The sequence below is a fragment of the Setaria italica genome, chromosome IV, assembly GCF_000263155.2.
Source record: "Setaria italica strain Yugu1 chromosome IV, Setaria_italica_v2.0, whole genome shotgun sequence".
NCBI classification, from domain to species: domain Eukaryota; kingdom Viridiplantae; phylum Streptophyta; class Magnoliopsida; order Poales; family Poaceae; genus Setaria; species Setaria italica.
Window position 1 is genome coordinate 20,784,330 of NC_028453.1, and position 21,151 is coordinate 20,805,480.

At 52.3% G+C, this 21,151-nt stretch overlaps 1 protein-coding gene across 1 annotated transcript; it reads right to left on the reverse strand.

Annotated features, from left to right (window-relative positions):
- Positions 1-10,311: 10,311 nt before the first annotated feature.
- LOC106804270 lies at positions 10,312-10,707 on the reverse strand. The gene has a single exon (XM_014805036.1). The coding sequence runs from the start codon at positions 10,705-10,707 to the stop codon at positions 10,312-10,314; it is 396 nt and encodes a 131-aa protein (XP_014660522.1).
- Between the last annotated feature and the right edge of the window lie 10,444 nt (positions 10,708-21,151).

Consider the following 21,151-nt stretch of genomic DNA (forward strand, 5'->3'; position numbering starts at 1 on the left):
GGGACGCCCTAGGCTGTCGCTTGCCCGGGTGATGGCTGCTAGCGGACCCGTCCCTTCTCACCCCTCGCTCGGGGGAGTCCTGGGGCAGCTATCAAACTCGTAGTGGGCCAGCCTTCGAACCCCTGGACCGTAATCAGCCGTAGGGACGTTTTCAGCCCCGTATCCCTTTTTTACCTATTGGTGGGCTCCAGGTCGGACGTGGAGGAGGTCACGCGCGTGCGTTATCTGGGAGGCGAAGTGGCGGAGGGTGCCGGCCCGCGAAATGAGGGAGGTGGAGATGTTCCCTACAGCAAATCGTGCGCACAGTTTCCCAAAAGGCGGGTGTGACGGGGCGTACCTGGCGCTGTATTAACTGCGGTGGGACCGCCCCTTTCGCTTCCACGCGCCCCCCTATAAGATGGGGGAGTCTGCCTCGCCGGTTCTGCCCGCACCTACCCTCAAGCCTTTTCACGTTCTCACGCGCCTTTCGCCTTCCATCATCTAGTGTAGCAGCTTTCTTCGCCCTCCGCCGTCGAGCCTTCCACCCCTTGGCGATGTAGTCCTGGACGCGCTCGAGCATCGGTACCTCACGCGCTGACATCCTTGTGAGGAAGGGCCTCCTTTGAAAGAGGACGACGAGGGATGAGTGGTGGTTGCCCGGGAGGGAAGATGTGCCGAATGCGGACGGCGGCTACGTCGTCTCATTCAGGCACTTCCACGAGAGGGGGTTCGCGGCTCCGCCGAGCCTCTTCTTCCGCGGGTTGCTGCAGTACTATGGGCTCGAGCTGTAGCATCTCAATCCCAATAGGATCCAACACATCGTGGTGTTCGTCGCACTATGTGAGGGGTACCTGGGGATCGAGCCCAACTTCTCGCTCTGGAAGTACTTCTTCTCGGTCAGCCTGTATCAGAGGAGTGAGAAGAGGGAGGCCCAGCAGTGGATGACTCCGGTGCTGATGGGGTGCGCTGGCATCCACCTCCGCCAGAATCGCGCCAAGGAATATATGGCGATGAAGACTGCGACGTCTCACAAGGGGTGGCACCAGCAGTGGTTCTATGTGAAGAACTACTCTGAGTCCCCCTTGTCAGAGTTCACCGGCCGCGTCATTGAAGCTGCGCCGGACCTATGGTCGTATAGTCCGGTCGAGAAGGAGAAGAAGCGGATTGTTGGTCTTCTTCAGGCCATCGACCACCTTCAGGGCCTGACCGGGGCTGGGGTTGTCGGGGATGCCGCTGATGCTCCAGGCTCGCTCGCTTGACGACATGGTTCCCGATGCACCAACCGAGGGCACCGTACTTGCGACGAACGTACTTGCCAACACTGAGGTTGAGCAGCGTGTCCGGGAGGTGCTGGATGATAAGGACGCCGTTTACCTGGTGCCCGATCACCCTCTGATGTGCCTGGATGAGACTTTTGTCTAGTTGGTGAGGATTTCGCGCTCTCGTTCTTCTTTCCTGCATTTCTTGGTTTGTCATTCTAACATGGAATTCTTGTATCTGCAGGGCAACATGACCCGGGTCGTGGACTCATGCCCGCCGGTGCTAGAGGACGCAGAGTGGTGGTGGCAGAACCGCCTCCTCGCCGAGAAGAGGGCCACCAAAGAGCTCCAAAGGTGGCGGCAGGGCGCGGTCGTGTCGGACGACGACGATGACTACGATGAGGACGAGGAGGAGGAGACTGAGGAGGAGGAAGAGGAGGAGTATGTTTTGGCCCCCCGGCTGGGTGCGCTCGTCATCTGGGAGCAGCACCTCCATCCGGCCGTGGGGGACAAGTCGAGCGGACCGCCTGCCTAGGACCCGATTCCGCGGGACTCTAGGGCCATGCCCCAGGGGTCGGCGCGGGACGCACCTCGAGAGTCTATGGAGCCGACCCCCGACCCTCTGCCTGCGTCGCGCGAGCAGAGGAGTAGCGGCAAGCGACCGCTGCCGGATGCCCCGGGGCCGGCAACGAGCGTGGAGGCGAAGCGCGCCCGTCGTCCTCACGCAGAGGGGATGTAAGTGGAAATTCCTTGCGCACCTTATTCCTTTCCTGGCATCGATCCATTTTTGATGAAGTTGTCATTGTTTCACAGCGCCGCTCCTCGAGACTTCGTCCCGCCGCTGGCGTCGAAGAAGCCGCTGTCACTGTTGGAGGTATGCCCTAGAGGGAATCATAGAGATCATGATATTCCATTTGTATCCATGATTTATATTGTATTCCTTGAATATCCATTAAAGGCTACTTGAATTGATTTGCTTTGCCATTATGTGAACTGTATGTGAAACTCTTTACTTGTATGATTATTCTAAAGTTATCCCTAGTCGGAGTTCATGTGAGGACACACATGAATATTAGACTAGCACATGTATTAGTTGATGACTATGTTTCATGAGTCATGGACATGGAAATGTTGAACTAATAATGTGGGCACATGTGGAGACATGTGCTAGGACTGAACCAACACAAGAAATAGTTCTCTCTTTACACAACATATACGCTTTGTCCTTAGACCTGAGATTGTCGCATGTACTCAATATGTGGATCGAATTACTTAGGGGCTATCAAATGCTACGCCGTAACAAGGTAGTTATAAAGGTAGCTTTCAGGTTTGTCAAGAAGCATGCTATGAGACATGGTCAATCAAGATGGGATTTGCCCCTCTCTGATTGAGAGTGATATCTCTGGGCCCCTCGAGTGATCGGATCCGAAAATGCATGTCCATGCTATGTACGGTTAAGAGTTAACCTTCAAAGGGATTCCGAATCATAGGATCGAGAAAGAGCGGTCGGCTTGAAGCTAGACCAAATATCGTGAGGCAAAGGGAATAGCATGTATATAATGTTGTGATGGTTCATCTGATATGATCTTCATGTGCGTATATGAGTTGGCACGTCTTGCTAGAGGCCGCTACCGACTATTGGGCCGAGTAGGAGTACTCGGGCCATGTCTATACGTATCTGAACTCATAGGGTCACATACTTAAGGGGCTGGAAGCCCAATTTGGATGTGATCTGAGTTGGATTAGGTTTAGAAGCACTAATGGGTCTCGGACCCAGAGGCCCGTTAGGATCCTCTATAAATAGAGGGGTGGGGGCACCCTAGGGTTTACACCTTTTTGGCGAAACACATCTGCTGCGCCTCCCACGCCCTCGCCTATTGCAACTCACGGACCTAGCAGTTCGGCTTGTGACGCTTCCTCCCTGCACGTGTGGATACCTTGGAGGTGTTGCGCCTGCAGCACTTGGACGAGCCACCGACAAGCTACGAGGAGCCGCCGACGAGCCACGATGAGCCGACAATGAGCCGCGGCACGAGGGCAATCTTGCTGCACGTGGACGAGCTGCTGAGGAGCTGCTGGACGTCGACGTGATCGACTACATACGACTACGCTGATCGACTTCACTGCATCGACGTGAATCTACATCTTCCGCATTAGTGCGTCGAGTGGTAATCCCGTGATCCTTATACGGCAGTTTTCCTGGTTTACGCGGTAGAAAATTTTGTTTTGCGCTAGTGTAGCCTACCTCATATCCCAAAAGTGGTATCAAAGCCGTAGCTGTTTAGTTTTGGATTCGGGATGTGTGCATATGGCGATATGCGAGTTTTCATTTTGATCTATGTCCTGGTTTTGTGTTCTTGATGCAATGGTTGTATAACGACATACTCCTATCGGTCGGGTTTCTGCCATCAGAGTTAAGTGATACACATAATGCCAGTTGCAGCGAGCGAAGATCAATGTGATTGGTCAAATCGAGATCTAGGTTCATACGCCAAGCACATGAGATGTGCAATAGTAGATTGGATCTACTATCGGGTCGGGATTTTGCCGTATGCGTGTGCTTCGGTAAATCGGCCGTAACTTTTCGGTACGATCTTGGATCGGGGTGAATTTTATATAAAAATTGATCTACAGAAAAAGTTACACATAATATTCAATGGCTTTGCCATTTTTGGCAAAATTAGATTTCCTAAATTCGGCTTGGAAGATGGAGTTTCGGGCCTCCGAAGTTTGGAACCTTAGAACGCCTAACTCTGTTTTGCAGGATGTATGTATCTTGTGATCAGTATGACCCTTTGTGTATGTGATGCATGTGTGTAACTCATTCGTGACCTGCGTGTCGCGCGTACGACAACACGGCTGGAGTCATATGTGTTGTTACTTTAATGTATTTAATGGTCTGCGTACCAATCTGTGATGATCCAAGCAACTATGTAATCTTGATTACTAGCTTCTTTACTAGCTATTAGGCGTAATAGCATGTTCTAGTTCTTGGAGGACTCATCACCAGGAGGATGGCGCACATGGAACATGGAGATGGAGATCACCATGGTGAATATGTTCTGTGGAGATGGAGATCACCATATGAAAACGGGCCATACTGTGTCACAACTGTGTGAATGCTATTCTATTTATGTTTTACTTTCTGCATGCTGTGATGTTAGAAGTAGAACGATCCCTCACAAAGTTTAAGTTAGTATGCCCTCCCAACTAAAACTTGCACTGTCCCATGTCTTGTACAATTAGTGGTGGGTATATGATATTAGGGTGCCACTAGTTTTCCTTGACTAGACGGCTTTGTGTTGGACACTTACACACATAAGGGTTGGTTTGCTTAACAAGGTTACATAGCGATGTGTGTGGACCAATGAGCACGACGGCTAGAGGAGGATTCCAATACTTTATAACTTTCACTGATGATTTTTGTAGATATGGCTATGTCTACTTGATGAGGCACAAGTCTGAAATCTTTGAAAAGTTCAAGGAATTTCAGAATGAAGTTGAAAATCAGCGTGGCAAGAAAATTAAGGCCTTACGATCTGATCGTGGAGGCGAGTATTTGAGCCACGAGTTTAACAATCATCTAAAGAGTTGCAGAATTGTTCCACAACTTACGCCGCCTGGAACACCTCAGGGAAACGGTGTATCCCAGTGACGTAATCGAACTTTGTTAGACATGGTTCAATCAATGATGAGCCGGTCGGACCTACCGTTGTCATTTTGGGGATACGCTCTAGAAACAGCAGCTTTCACACTTAATAGGGTACCATCTAAATCCGTAGTTAAGACAGCATATGAGATGTGGACTGGAAAAGTTCCCAGTTTGCCTTTTCTAAAGATTTGGGGATGTGAAATGTTTGTCAAGTGACTTCAGTCGGACAAGATCACACCCAAGTCGGATAAGTGCATTTTCGTGGGATATCCAAAGGAAGCTTTGGGATATTATTTCTACAACCGGTCAGAGGGCAAAGTGTTTGTCGCTCGGAATGGGGTTTTCCTAGAGAAAGAGTTTCTCAAAGGAGAAAAGAGTGGAAAGATTATGTATCTTGAAGAAGTTCAAGATGAGCCGATCGGGCAAGAATCAATGAGTGATGCTATCGTAGCAGAACAAGTTGAGATACCCATGGCACCGCCACAACCGCGAAGGTCGGCAAGGCTCCGCGAAATGTTGGAAATATTATTGTTGGACAATGATGAGCCTGCGACATATGCAGAAGCAATGATGGACCCAGACTCCGAAAAATGGCAGAGTGCCATGCAATTCAAAATAGTTAAGTCCATTCAGATTATTCTAGCTATAGCTGCATATTTCGATTATAAGATACGACAGATGGATGTCAAGACAGCTTTCGTGAATGGAAACCTAGTTGAGGACGTGTATATGATACAGCCCGAGGGTTTTGTCGATCCGAAAAATGCTGGAAAGGTATGTAAGCTTCAGAGATTCATTTATGGATTGAAGCAAGCATCTAGGAGTTGGAACATTCGTTTTGATGAAGTGGTCAAAGGGTTTGACTTCAACAAGAATGAAGAAGAGTCTTGTATTTACAAGAAGGTTAGTGGGAGCTCTGTAGTATTTCTAATCTTATATGTGGATGAAATATTGCTGATTGGAAATAACATTCCTATGCTTGAGTCCGTAAAGACTTCACTGAAAAATAGTTTTTCGATGAAGGACTTAGGGGAAGCAGCATATATTCTGGGCATTAAGATCTATAGAGATAGATGGAGAAGGCTTATAACATTAAGTGTTGAAGCGGTTCAGCATGGAAGAGGTAAATAAAGGGTTCTTGCCTATGTCACATGGCATACATCTCAGCAAGACTCAGTGTCCTTCGACTGCTGATGAGCGGGATCGCATGAGTAGAGTGCCATATGCCTCGGCTATTGGATCTATCATGTATGCAATGATAAGTACTCGCACAGATGTTTCATATGCACTAAGTATGACAAGCAGACACCAGTTTGATCCAGGTGAGAGTCACTGGACAGCGGTGAAAAACATTCTTAAGTACTTGAGAAGGACTAAAGATATGTTCCTCGTCTATGGAGGTGAGGAGGAGCTCGTTGTAACAGGTTACACCGATGCTAGTTTCCAAACCGACAGAGGTGATTCAAAGTCACAATCAGGATTTGTGTTCACGCTAAATGGTGGTGCTATTAGTTGGAAGAGTTCCAAGCAGGAGACGGTGGCCGATTTTATGACAGAAGCCAAGTACATTGCGGCTTCGGAAGCCGCGAAGGAGGGTGTTTGGATAAGGAATTTCCTCATTGAGCTTGGTGTGTTCCCGAATGCATCCAGCCCATTGAATCTCTACTGTGATAACAATGGGGCAATTGCGCAAGCAAAGGAGCCAAGGAACCACCAGAAAAACAAACCCCTAATGCGGCGATTTCATCTCATTCGAGACTTCGTTAACTGGGGTGAGATCAAGATATGCAAAATACACACGGATCAGAATATTTCTGATCCGTTGACAAAACCACTCCTGCAGGCTAAGCATGATGCGCATGTAAGAGCTATAAGTATTAGGTACCTTCTAGATTGACTCTAGTGCAAGTGGGAGACTGTTGGAGGTATGCCCTAGAGGCAATCATAGAGATGATGATATTCCATTTGTATCCATGATTTATATTATGTTCCTTGAATATCCATTAATGGCTACTTGAATTGATTTGCTTTGCAATTATGTGAATTATATGTGAAACTATTTACTTGTATGGTTATTCTAAAGTTATCCCTAGTCGGAGGTCATGTGAGGACACACATGAATATTAGACTAGCACATGTATTAGTTGATGACTATGTTTCACGAGTCATGGACATGGAGATGTTGAACTAATAATGTGGGCACATGTGGAGACATGTGCTAGGACTGACCCAACACAAGAAATAGTTCTCTCTTTACACAACATATACGCTTTGTCCTTAGACCTAAGATTGTCGCATGTACTCAAGATGTGGATCGACTTACTTAGGGGCTATCAAACGCTACGCCGTAACAAGGTAGTTATTAAGGTAGCTGTCGAGTTTGTCAAGAAGCATGCTATGAGACATGGTCAATCAAGATGGGATTTGCCCCTCTCTGATTGAGAGTGATATCTCCGGGCCCTTTGAGTGATCGGATCCGAAAATGCATGGCCATGCTACGTACGGTTAAGAGTTAACCTACAAAGGGATTCCGAATCATAGGATCGAGAAAGAGCGGTCGGCTTGAAGCTAGACCAAATATCGTGAGGCAAAGGGAATAGCATGTATATAATGTTGTGATGGTTCATCTGATATCATCTTCGTGTGCGTATAGGAGTTGGCATGTCTTGCTAGAGGCCGCTACCAACTATTAGGTCGAGTAGGAATACTCGGGCCATGTCTATACGTATCCGAACCCATAGGGTCACACACTTAAGAGGCTGGAAGCCCAATTCGGATGTGATCCAAGTTGGATTAGGTTTAGAAGTACTAATGGGCCTCGGACCCAGAGGCCCATTAGGAACCTCTATAAATAGAGGGGTGGGGGCGTCCTAGGGTTTACACCTTTTTGGTGAAACACATTTGCTGCGCCTCACACGCCCTCGCCTGTTGCAACTCGTGGACCTAGCAGTCCAGCTTGCGACGCTTCCTCCCTACACGTGTGGATACCTTGGAGGTGTTGCATCTGCAGCACTTGGACGAGCCACCAACGAGCTACAACGAGCTGCCGACGAGCCACCGACGAGCCGACGACAAGTTCCAGGAGGGCACAACGAGCTACAACGCACGCGAGCAGGAGGCGCGGGAGGGACGTGGCGGGCGGAGGATAAGTTCCAGGCCATCATCGAGAAGGCTTGCCTCGATCTCGAGGTGTTCCAGGCCGTTGCCGAGAAGGCCCGCCATGATGCCGAGGAGCTCGCATGGTTGAAGGAGGACCATGAGGCCCTTCAGAAAAGCATCAATCGTATCCGGCACGAGCGGCACAAGGCTTGGCTGTAGCGCGACTTCGAGGTGAGCCGGAAGGCTGAGGCCGAGAAGACGGCGGCCGACCTTGAGGAGGAGGTCAGTTAGCTCCATGTGCAGTTGTAGGGGCTTCAGACCGGCGTGTCCTAGGGGCTCGACCGGTAGCGGCAGCTGAAGGCTCAATCTGAGGGTAAGGCTCTTCTCGTTCCTTTGTTCTTGCGGTGTTGCGGTGGTTTCTGACTTGGCAGACCTTTCTAGACGGGCCTTGCAGATGACCTCGCCCGGCTGAGAGACGTCCTTGATACGGAGCGCTCCAAGCATGGCAACCTACAGGACGCGGTCCGCGTCGTTTGCGATGGTCTCGGCGTGGTCCAGGGGGAGGGGATGAGCTCATTGGTAGCTCATGTCCTTGGGGTGTACCGGCGGGCTCGTGAGATCGCTCGGGAGGCGCTCCACATCGGCGTGAGGTGGGCTTTCAGCGTCTTCGGCTCCCACTACTCCGGCATCAACTTTGCCAGGATGAGCGGGGGGTACGCCTCCGGGTACTCCGAGGCCAAGCTGGATGAGATCGACGCATCGGTGCTCAATCCAGCAAAGGCCTTGGCAAAGCTTTTGGAGGATGAGGCCGTCCCGCTAGAGGACCCAGGAACGAGTTAGCTGTATCGGGCTCGAATGCCCAAGAGTGTGTAAATATGTTAGTTAACTTTGAACTCACTTTTGTGATGGCCGCAAAGGCCTTTTCTATAATTAGTCAAAAAAAGTTTCGATCCTCTTTCTATTTTTTGGGTTTGGAAAGATTAGAGTGCGGGTCGGACGTGTCAGTAAGCACCGATGAGCGAAGGCACCGTAGCCGCTGGAGCGTAGGTTTTTCGCAGTCCGATCAGTCTTGCCTGAGCGTCGTTCGCGCATTCTTTCCTTTTCACGCCCAAACGTTTAGGAAGAGGGTCGGTTCAGAAAAATGGTGTTTTGAGCAGACGCCAAGTGACTTGGGCTAGAGCCCCTGATAGCCCCCGAGGGACATGCGACCCTGGGGCAGAGCTAGGGTCGGATATCCCTAAGCTCGCAACAAAACTCGAACGGAATCGACTCAAAACTACCCTTTTCCATGAATTAAAAGGTGACAGAAGTATGTATGTACAAACTTGGAAACAACAACTAGGAGTAGAAATGTCTTAGCTGCTCTATGTTCCAAGCGTTGATGAAGATCTGCCCGTCGGGGGTCGCCAGCTTGTATGTGCCTGGCCGCAGTACTTGCGCGATGATGAAGGGACCTTCCCACGGAGGGGTCAGCTTGTGCCGGCCTCTGTTGTCTTGGATGAGGCGAAGCACCAGGTCGCCCACGTTGAAGGCTCGGCCTCGTACCTTGTGGCTGTGGTACCGTCGTAAGGCTTACTGGTACTTGGCCAAGTGCAGTAGGGCCACATCGCGCGCTTCGTCGAGCTGGTCTTGCGCGTCCTCGAGTGATGCTTGGTTCCCCTATTCGTCGTACGCCCTGATACTCGGCGACCCGTACTCCAGGTCGGTAGGGAGGATAGCCTCGGACCCATAGACCATGAAGAACGGGGTGAAGCCAGTTGCCCTACTAGGGGTCGTCCTCAGACTCCATAGGACCGCGGGGAGCTTCGCGACCCATCGGCCGTCGAACTTTTTGAGGCTGTCGAAAATCCGCGGCCCGAGACCCTAGAGTATCATACCGTTGGCCTGCTCAACCTGCTCGTTCATGCGACGATGCACCACGGCCGACCAGTCCACTCGGATGTGGTGGTCGTCGCAGAACTTGAGGAACTTCTTCCCGGTGAACTGCGTGCCGTTGTCCGTGATGATGGAGTTGGGGACTCCGAAGCGATGGATGATGTCTGTGAAGAAATGTACCGCCTGCTTGGACTTGATTTGCGCGACCGATCGTGCCTCGATCCACTTGGAGAACTTGTCGACGGCAACAAGCAAGTGGGTGAAGCCCCCAGGCGCCTTCTTGAAGGGCCCGATGAGGTCCAGTCCCTAGACCGCGAAGGGCCACATGATGGGGATGGTCTGGAGTGCCTGGGCGGGCAGATGGGTTTGGTGCGCGAAGAACTGGCACCCTTCACAGGTGTGCACCATGTGGGTGGCGTCGGCGACCGCCGTCGGCCAGTAGAAGCCCTATCGGAAGGCGTTCCCGATGAGGGTTCTTGGTGCGGCATGGTGACAGCAGGCCCCGGTGTGGATGTCCTGTATCAACTCCTTTCCCTGCTCGATCAGGATGCAGCGCTGGAGGATGCTAGTGTGACTCCACTTGTATAGCTCCTGGTCGACAATGACGAAGGATTTGGCACGGCATGCAATTCTTCGTGCCTCCGTCTTGTTTGTTAGGAGCAACTCGCGGATGAGGTAGTCGAGGTACGGGGCTCTCCAGTCAAGCGGGGGGTCAGGCCCCTCTGCTGGGTTCGTGTCAATCTCCATGACCTCAGGGTAAGAGGGATCAGCCTCCGGGTTCAGGACAGGTGGCAAGTTGCCGACCTTTCCAGGGTCGGCGCTCGAGTCCGGGACAGGTGGCATGTTGCCGACCTCTCCTGGGTCGGCGCCCGAGTCCGGGATAGGTGGCGTGTCACCGACCCTTCCCGGCTCCTTGTAATGGATTGATGGCTTGTATTGGTCACTGATGAAGACGCCATCGGGGATGGGCTTTCCGCCAAATGCCGCTGTTAGGCTACGAGGTAGGCTATGCTAGCGCAAATAAAAAAATTTCTACCATGTAAACAAGGTAAGCTGCCGTATATGGATCACGGGATTACCACTCGACGCACTTTTAGTGGAAGATGTAGAATCACATCAGGGCAGCGAAGACGATCAGTGTAGTTGAACGTAGTCGATCACGTCGACGTCGAGCGGCACCTCAGCAGCTCGTCCACGTGCAGCAAGGTTGTCCTCGTGCCGCGGCTCGTCGTCGGCTCGTCGTGGCTCGTCCGCGGCTCGTCGTAGCTCGTTGGCGGCTCGTCCAAGTGCTGCAGGTGCAACACCTCCAAGGTATCCACACGTGCAGGGAAGAAGCATCACAAGCCGGACTGCTAGATCTGTGAGTTGCAACAGGTGAGGGCGTGGGAGGCGCGACAGATTTGTTTCGTCAAAAAGGTGTAAACCCTAGCGCGCCCCCACCCCTGTATTTATAGAGGTTCCTGATGGGCCTCTAGGTTCGAGGCCCATTAGTACTTCTAAACCTAATCCAACTCGGATCATATCCGAATTGGGCTTCCAGCCCCTTAAGTGTGTGACCCTATGGGTTCGGATACGTATAGACATGGCTCGAGTACTCCTACTCAGCCCAATAGTCGGTAGCGGCCTCTAGCAAGACGTGCCAAGTCCTCTACTCACATGAAGATCATATCATACGAACCATCACAACATTATGTACATGTTATTCCCTTTGCCTCATGATATTTAGTCTAGCTTCAAGCCGACCTCTCTTTCTCGATCCTGTGATTCGGAATCCCTTTGTAGGTTAACTCTTAACCGTACGTAGCATGGCCATGCATTTTCAAATCCGATCACTCGAGCGGCCTAGAGATATCACTCTCAATCAGAGAGGGGTAAATCCCATCTTGATTGACCATGTCTCACAGCATGCTTCTTGACAAACCCGAAAGCTAACTTAAACTTTGTGAGGGATCGTTCTACTTCTAATATCACATCATGTAGGAAGTAAAACATAAAGAACATCATGCACACAGTTGTGACATAGTATGGCCCGTTTTCTTATGGTGATCTCCATCTCCACAGAACCTGTTCACCATGGTGATCTCCATCTCCATGTTCCATGTGCGCCATCCTTCTGGTGATGAGTCCTCCAAGAACTAGTACATGCTATTGCTCCTAATAGCTAGTAATGAAGATTACATAGTTGCTTGGATCATCACAGATTGGTACGCAAATCATTAAATACATTAAAGTGACAACACATATGGCTCCAGCTGTGTTGCTGTACGCGCGACACGCAGGTCACGAATGAGTTACACACATGCATCACATACACAAGGGGATCATACTAATCACAAGATCCATACATCCTGCAAACTTCAGAGGTCCGAAACTCCATTTTCCAAGCCGAATTTGGGAAATCTAATTTTGCCAAAAACAGCAACGCTGTTGAATTTCATGTGTAACTTTTTCTTTAGATCAATTTTTATATAAAATTCGCCCCGATCCGAGATCGTACTGAAAAGTTACGGCTGATTTACTGAAGCACACGCACTCGGCAAAATCCCGACTCGGTAGTAGATCCAATCTACTATTGCACATCTCATGTGCTTGGCGTATGAACCTAGATCTCGATTTGACCAATCACATTGATCTTCACTCAGTGCAACTGGCATTACGTGTATCACTTAACTCCGATGGCGAAAACCCGATCGGTAGGAGTATGTCGTTACACAACCATTGCAGCAGGAACATGAAACTAGGACATAGATCAAACTGAAAACTCGCATATCTCCATATGCACACATCCTGAATCCAAAACTAAATAGCTACGGCTCTGATACCAGTGTTGGGCTACGAGGTAGGCTACGCTAGCGCAAATCAAAAAATTTCTACCGCGTAAACCAGGAAAACTACCGTATATGGATCTTGGGATTACCACTCGACGCATTGGTGCAGAAGATGTAGAATCGTGTCGGGGCAGCGAAGAAGATCAGTGTAGTCAAACGTAGTCAATCACATTGACGTCGAGCAGCACCTCAGTAGCTCGTCCACGTGCAGCAAGGTCGTCCTCGTGCCGCGGCTCGTCGTCGGCTCGTTGTGGCTCGTCGGCGGCTCGTCGTAGCTCGGCGGCGGCTTGTCCAAGTGCTGCAAGTGCAACACCTCCAAGGTATCCACATGTGCAGGGAGGAAGCGTCGCAAGCTAGACTGCTAGATCCGCGAGTTGCAACAGGCGAGGGCGTGGGAGGCACGACAGATTTGTTTCGCCAAAAAGGTGTAAACCCTAGGGCGCCCCCACCGCTCTATTTATAGAGGTTCCTGATGGGCCTCTAGGTCCGAGGCCCATTAGTACTTCTAAACCTAATCTAACTCGGATCATATCCGAATTGAGCTTCCATCCCCTTAAGTGTGTGACCCTATGGGTTCGAATATGTATAGACATGGCCCGAGTACTCCTACTCGGCCCAATAGTCGGTAGCGGCCTCTAGCAAGACATGCCAACTCCTATACGCACACGAAGATCATATCAGACGAACCATCACAACATTATGTACATCCTATTCCCTTTGCCTCACGATATTTGGTCTAGCTTCAAGCCGACCGCTCTTTCTCGATCCTGTGATTCGGAATCCCTTTGTAGGTTAACTCTTAATCGTACGTAGCATGGCCATGCATTTTCGAATCCGATCACTCGAGGGGCCCAGAGATACACTCTCAATCAGAGAGGGGCAAATCCCATCTTGATTGACCATGTCTCACAGCATCTTCTTGACAAACCCAAAAGCTACCTTTTTAACTACCCCGTCACGGTGTAGTGTTTGATAGCCCCTAAGTAATTCGATCCACATCTTGAGTACATGCGACAATCTCAGGTCTAAGGACAAAGCGTACATGTTGTGTAAAGAGAGAACTACTTCTCGTGTTGGGTCAGTCCTAGCACATGTCTCCACATGTGCCCACATTATTAGTTTAACATCTCCATTTCCATGACTTGTGAAACGTAGTCATCAACTAATACATGTGCTAGTCTAATATTCATGTGTGTCCTCACATGAACTCCGATTAGGGACAAGTTTAGAATAACCATACAAGTAAAGAGTTTCACATACAATTCACATAATTGCAAATCAATTCAAGTAACCTTTAATGAATATTCAAGGAACACAATATAAATCATGGATACAAATGGAATATCATCATCTCTATGATTGCCTCTAGGGCATACCTCCAACAGCTGCCTTTGCCAGCTCGTCCGCTGCCTCGTTGAAACGTCTTGCGACGTGGTTGAGTTCCAGTCCATCGAACTTGTCCTCGAGCTTGCGGACTTCGCTGCAATACGCCGCCATCTTGGGGTCATGGCAGCTCCACTCCTTCATGACTTGCTCGATGACTAGCTGAGAGTCGCCTCAGATGTCCAGCCGCCGGATGCCCAGTTCGATGGTGATGCGGAGCCCATTGAGGAGAGCCTCGTACTTAGCGACATTGTTAGATGCAGGGAAGTGGAGGTGGATCATGTACCTCATGTGCACGCCGAGGGGGGAGACGAAGACCAGACCCGCTCTGGCACGAGCTTTCATCAGTGACCCGTTGAAGTACATTGTCCAGTACTCCTGCTTCTCTGGCGCTGATGGCATCTGGATCTCTATCCACTCTGCAACAAAGTCGGCGAGTACCTTGGACTTGAAGGCTGTTTGGGGGGCGTAGGTGATGCCCTGGTCCATAAGCTCGAGCGCCCACTTCGTGATCCGTCCTGTGGCGTCCTGATTCCGGATCACCTCGCCGAGGGGGAACAATGAGACGACTGTCACTGGGTGGGAGGTGAAGTAGTGGCACAACTTCCTCTTCATGATGAGGACTACGTAGATGAGCTTCTGGATCTGAGTGTAGCTGGCCTTGGACTCGGACAAGACCTTGCTGCTGAAGTACACCGGGCGCTGCACCTTGAGGGTGTGTCCCTCCTCTTCTCGCTCCACCCCTAGAGCCGCACTAACCACCTTGGTGGTCGCCGCGATGTAGAGCAGGAGTGGCTCCCCGTCGGTTGGTGGGACCAGGATCGGGGCCTTTGTCAGGAGGTTCTTGAGCCGGTCAAGTGCCTCCTGGGCCTCGGCGGTCCACACAAAGCGATCGGTTTTCTTCACGAGTCGGTAGAGAGGGAGCCCCCATTCGTCGAGGTGCAAGATGAAGCGGCTCAGGGCTGCAAGACATCCCGTGATGCGCTGAACTCCCTTTATGTTTCGGATCGGCCCCATATTGCTGATGGCCGCTATTTTCTCCGGATTGGCTTTGATGCCACGCACAGAGACGATGAAGACAAGCAACATGCCCCTCGGAACCCCAAAAACGCACTTTTTAGGGTTGAGTTTGATGCGTTTGTCTCTCAGCCTTTCGAAGGCTAGCTCAAGGTTGGGGATGAGTTGGTCACCCTTCTTGGACTTGACTACGATGTCATCTACGTAAGCTTCAACAGTTCGCCCGATGAGGTCCCCGAAACACTTAAGCATGCATCGCTGGAACGTAGCCCATGCGTTTTTGAGGCTGAACGGCATCTTAACGTAGCAATAGGGGCCGAAAGGGGTAATGAAAGAGGTCGCGAGCTGGTCGGACTCTTTCATTGCGATTTGATGGTAGCCGGAATACGTGTCAAGGAAGGTAAGGGTTTTGCACCCTGCGGTTGAGTCGACTATTTGATCTATACGTGGCAAAGGAAATGGGTCCTTTGGACATGTCTTGTTGAGACCTGTATAATCAACACACATCCTCCATTTCCCATTCTTCTTTTGTACAAGAACAGGATTAGCTAACCACTCGGGGTGGTACACTTCCTTGATGAATCCGGCCGCCAAAAGCTTCTGGAGATCCTTGCCGATGGCCTTGCACCTCTCCTCGTTGAAGCGACGCAATCCTTGTTTCACCGATTTGGAGCCGGCCTTGATGTTCAAGGAGTGCTCGGCGACTTCCCTCGCGATGCCTTGCATGTCCGAGGGTTTCCATGTGAAAACGTCACTGTTCGCGTGGAGGAAGTTGACGAGCGCGCTTTCCTATTTGGGAGATAGGGTAGCGCCTATCCGTACGGTCCTACTGTTAGAACTGCTGGGGTTGAGGGGGACCTCTTTGATGCCTTCGGTGGCCTTGAAGGAGGTGGCAGACTGCTTGGAATCGAGCGGGTCCTCGGCACTCTCCGTGAGCCGGACCGCGGGATCCTCCACGCAAGTGATGGTTGCGGCGTACTTGCAGCACTCTACATCATACTCGTACGCCTTTTGGAAAGACGTGCCAACGGTGATGACACCGTTGGGCCCTGGCAGCTTGAGATTGAGGTAGGTGTAGTTGGGGATGGTCATGAACTTGGTGTAGCATGGTCGCACCAAGATGGCATGGTAGGTCCCGCGGAAAGCAACCACCTCGAAGGTGAGGGTCTCCTTCCTGTAGTTGGAAGGAGTCCCAAAAGTGACGGGCAGATCGATCTGCCCGAGAGGCATCACCCGTTTTTCTGGCACAATGCCGTGGAACTGCACCTCGCTGGGATGGAGGTGGGAGCGGTCGATCCCCATGGCGTCGAGAGTCTTGGCGTAGAGGATGTTGAGGCCGCTGTTCCCGTCCATGAGCACCTTGGTGAGGCGCTTTCTGCCGATGATGGGTCAACGACAAGCGGGTAGCATCCTAGCTGCAGGACACGCCCCAGGTGGTTGGATTGGTTGAAGGTGATGGCGGATCTCAACCAGTTGAGGAAAGTCGTGGTAGCGAATTCGGCCACGTAGACCTTGCGGCATTCCAGCTTTTGGCGACGCTTGGAGTTGTAAGCCGTCAGCTCACCGAAGATCATGAAGCAGCCGTCCACGTTGGGGAAGCCGTCTTCCTTCTCCTCACCATCCTTCTTCTCCTCTTTGGGCTTCTGTCTCCAATCGCCCTTCACTGGGTTGCCTACAAAATACCTCTTCATGAGGTTGCAGTCCTTGTAGGCGTGCTTAGCGGGGAACTCGTGGTTCGGGCACGGTCCCTCGAGTAGCTTGTCGAAGAAGCTGGGGGTGCCCTCAGGGGGTGGCTGTCCCCGCTTGCGCTCAGCAACGGCCATGATGGGAGCCTCGCGCCGCTACTTGTTCTTCTTCTTTTGTTGGCGGTTGGAGGTGCCCTCGTCAGCGTCCTCCTCCCGCTTCGCCTTGCCCTCGGAACGATCAAAGATCGCCCCGACGGCCTCTTCGCCCGAGGTGAAGCTAGTGGCGATGTTGAGGAGCTCCTCCATAGTCCATGGGCCCCTGCATCCCAGCTCGTGGACCAAGTGCCGGCAGGAGGTTCCTGCCAGGAAAGCTCCGATGACATCGGCGTCCGTGACGTTGGAGAGCTCGGTGCGCTTCCTGTAGAAATGTTGGATGTAGTCCCGAAGAGACTCGTTCGACCCCTGGTGGTAGCTCCGGAGGTCCCAGAAGTTTTCAGGGCGCATGTACGTGCCCTGGAAGTTCCCCATGAAGATCTCCTTCAAGTTGTTCCAGTTACGAATCTGACCTGAGGGGATGTGTTCCAGCCAGGCTCGCGCCGAGTTGGCCATAAACAGCGGGAGATTGTGAATGATGAACAGGTCATCATCCGCCCCACCGGCCTGACATGCAAGCCGATAGTCACTGAGCCAAAGCCCGAGATTCGTCTCCCCGGAGTACTTGGCCACATTCGTGGGCTGCCTGAAGCGCGTTGGGAACAGCACGTTCAGGATACGTGCGGAGAAGGCCCTAGGCCCCGCTGGGTCGGGGCTCGGACTGCGATCTTCTTCTCTGTCGTAGCGGCCACCATGGTGGATGTGGTAGCCGCGGTCCACTCCATCCTTTATGTTCATGCAGGAATGCCTCCGCGCGTCCAGAGTGTTGCGGGCATCGTGAAAGGGACCAACACGCCGGTGGACGGACTGGGCTCCGCCTCCTGCGGGCGGCGGTGTCCGTCGAGCAGGCGCGGCCCGGTTCCCTCTGAGGGGAGGCTGGTGGACAGACTCCCCGCACCTTTCGGGAGGCGCGATGGGTGCTGCCCTGCTGGCATTGTGCCGGCATCACCGGGACGCGGAGCTCTCCTCCTGCTGGATGGCGGCGCACTCGAGCAGGTTGCGCACCTCTTGGTGCGCTTGATGCTCTTCGGGTGTCGCCGGCTCGGGGGGTCGTCGGAGTAGGGCCACCACTGCGGCAATGTTCTAGCTAGCACGGGCAAAGATCTGAGGGCGATCCTCGTCCATGCAGATATGCCACTGGACGTCGCGCGCCCGTTGGCGTGCCGCGCCTTCATTGCGGGGGCACTCGACCTCCTGAATGGGCGCGCGCGCGGCTCCGGCAGACGTGGCCGTTCTGGGACCCTGGCAAGGGCCCCGGTTGTGGCTGCGGCATGAGGTGGGGGAGTACGCTGCCTCCTTGCGGTGCTGTTGTTGTTGGATCCCTCGGAGTGTACGTCGGCCATGAAGCACTCTCGCGAGGGATGGTGGCTCCCATTGTCGGAGCCGGCATCAGAGGCTGTCCTTGCCACCCCCACGAACTCGTTGCTCGCGGGAGGCACGATCATGGACCGCGCCAAGAGACGACCGTAGGTCACCCCGGCATTGCGTAGCCCGAAGGGCCACTCCTCCGATGGGGGCCCTGTGGCGCGCGACCGGCCGCTCGCCACTATCCCGGCAGCGGAGCAGGGGATGACGGGGCGAGCGGGCAGGACAAGGAGAGGGATCAGCTCAATTCCCTCCCCCATGGCGAGGAAATCCAAGCTCCCGAAGCGGACGAGGGAGCCGGGAGCAAATCTGGTATCGTAGTTGGCCATCCGAAGCCGGTGATGCACGCGCAAAGGTCCCCTACCTGATGCGCCAACTGTCGTTGTCGAGATTAGCGGATCAAGACTACAACAAGTAAATTTCTTTTATGCACGCAAGGCTTCGGATGATGGCGTGAAAGGACACGGGGTTAGACTGGTTTGGGCAGGAATAACCCTACGTCCAGTATGAGGAGCTGCTCGTGTTACTCACGTGGGGTTTGTTGTAGGGGTTACAAACAGGCGAGAGAGGGAGCTGGTCCCAAGTCTCTTGGGTGTGCACTGATGCTCGTGAGGAGAGGGTGTGGGTTCTGTTGGCTTGAGAGTCCCTCCTGTCTTGGGCCCCCTGGTTCTCCTTTTATAGCGCAAGGAGGGCTCAGGGGTTACAGATGAGCCAGGTGCATGGAGGAGTAAAAGAGATGAGCTAAGTAAAGTAAAATATAGGGAAAAGGTCCGAGTCCCCGTGCCGCTGCCTTCCGCTCTGGCCTTTGTCTCCCGTCAGCGTGGCCGCCGGAGGGGGGCGGCTGCCGTCGGATCCAGTCGATGATCCTTCGGTCGACCGTCGCCGCCAAGCATGATGATGATGTTTGGCCGCCACAACCATGCGCGTCGTGGGGGACGGCTGACCCCTGTAGTCCTGCGTGCTGTCCGTGGAGTACGGACAGGCTGATCGCGAGAATGGGCAGCGCTCCCTCCTTTGCCGGGGGACGCATGCAATGAGTGCCCTACGACAAACAGGGGAGGCCGCGGCCGCTGTAGCCTGTGCGATTGTGGCTACAGTGTTCCGCCCGGGTACTTGTGGCGGGTCACGTCGAGGAGTGTGGGCGCCTTTCTGCGCGCCAGAGCCGCGGCACATTTATGGCGAGATTGGTGGGGGCCCACGAGATCCGCGCCCTCGTCTGCTAGTCTACACCCGAGGCGGATCCTTGTCTTGTGGGCCCGGATGAGTCCGACCCCCTACGCCCGGGGTCGGGTGAGGCAGAGCCTTGTGGCGAGGGGTCGGGCACATCCGACCCTGGGACCGTGGGTCGGGCGAGGCGGAGTTTCGCCAGCGAGGGGTCGGGCATGTCTGACCCCGGGTCCTTGGGTCGGGCGAGGTGGAGTGGAATGCTCCTTGCCCATGCCGGGTCGGCGGGGATCGCTATTACCGCAGGTGGGCCCGAGCCTTTATGATTGCTGTTTAAGGGGCATAAGGAGGTCGTTAATATTTCCCCCCAACAGATATGACTGAATTGGACCAGGTTTAGCAGTACTAATGGGCCTCAGACCTAAAGGCATGTTAGGAACCCCTATATATTGAGGGGTGTGGGAGCGCAATAGGGTTTAATCCTTTTTCGCACTAGCAACAGCCGCACCTCCCACGCCCTTGCCTTGTTGCACTCGCGGATCTAGCAATCCGGCTTACGACGCTTCCTCCCTGCATGTGCGGATACCTTGGAGGTGTTGCATTTGTAGCACTTGGATGAGCCGCCGCATGAGAGCTCCGATGAGGAACCTGACGAGCCGATGAGGAACGTGATGAGTCGGTGCACGAGGAGGACGCTGCTGCATGTGGACGAGCTGCTGAGGAGCTGCTCGACGTTGATGTGTGATTGACTACACTACCCCAACGCGCTTCATTAACTTCCACATTTGCGCATCTAGTGGTAATCCCGTGATCCATATACGGCAGTTTTCCTGGTTTACGCGGTAGAAAAATTTTATTTTGTGCTAGCGTAGCCTACCTCTTATCCCAACAGTGATATCAGAGTCGTAGCTATTTTGTTATGGTTTTGGGATGTGTGTATCCCAAATTTGAGCTTTTAAGGGCAAAAAGGACCTTTCACTTCCTAACCTAGTGTCTAAGCTTCCTATTCTAGCTTAACCAAGTTTAGCTTAAGTAGAGTTGTTACAGCCTACCCCCCTCCAAGGAATCTTGCCCCGAGATTCAAGTGAAGAAAGGCTAGTGTGGTTTGTGCAACATACCTCCCTGATCGAAAAGAAAATCACGAAAGTTAGCATTGAGGTACTCCTCTGTTTCCCATGTCGCTTCATCTTTCGTAGGATTACTCCACTGAATTTTGAAAATTCTCACCACTTGTCTTCGAGTGTGTCTTTCCTTCCAGTTGAGGATTTTAATCGCATACTCCTCGTAAGATAAATTAGGTTCGATTTCCAATTCCTCATGTGCAAGAATTTCTGTTGGAACTCGAACACCTCTTGAGTTGCGAGACATAGAAAATGTCATGTATCGTTGCAAGCTTCTCAGGGAGTTTAATCCGATACGCTACGGGTCCACAAATTTCCACAATCTCATATGGATCAATATAGCGGGGAACTAGCTTTCCTTTAATTCCAAAATGTTGTACACCCTTGGTCGGGGACACTCCGAGGTATACATGATCACCAAGATCAAACAGTATAGGCCTCCCCCTTTTATCGGAATAGCTCTTCTGTCAGGGCTGAGCGGCTTTAAGGTTTTCCCGGATAATCCTCACCTTCTCTTCCGCTTCAGCCACTAGGTCGGGTCCATAGACCGTTCTTTCTCCTGCTTGGGACC

What these genes read in the sequence shown, in the direction of transcription:
- LOC106804270 (XM_014805036.1), bottom strand. Translation starts at nt 10,707, where the DNA reads ATGCCACCTGTCCCGGACTCGAGCGCCGACCCTGGAAAGGTCGGCAAC.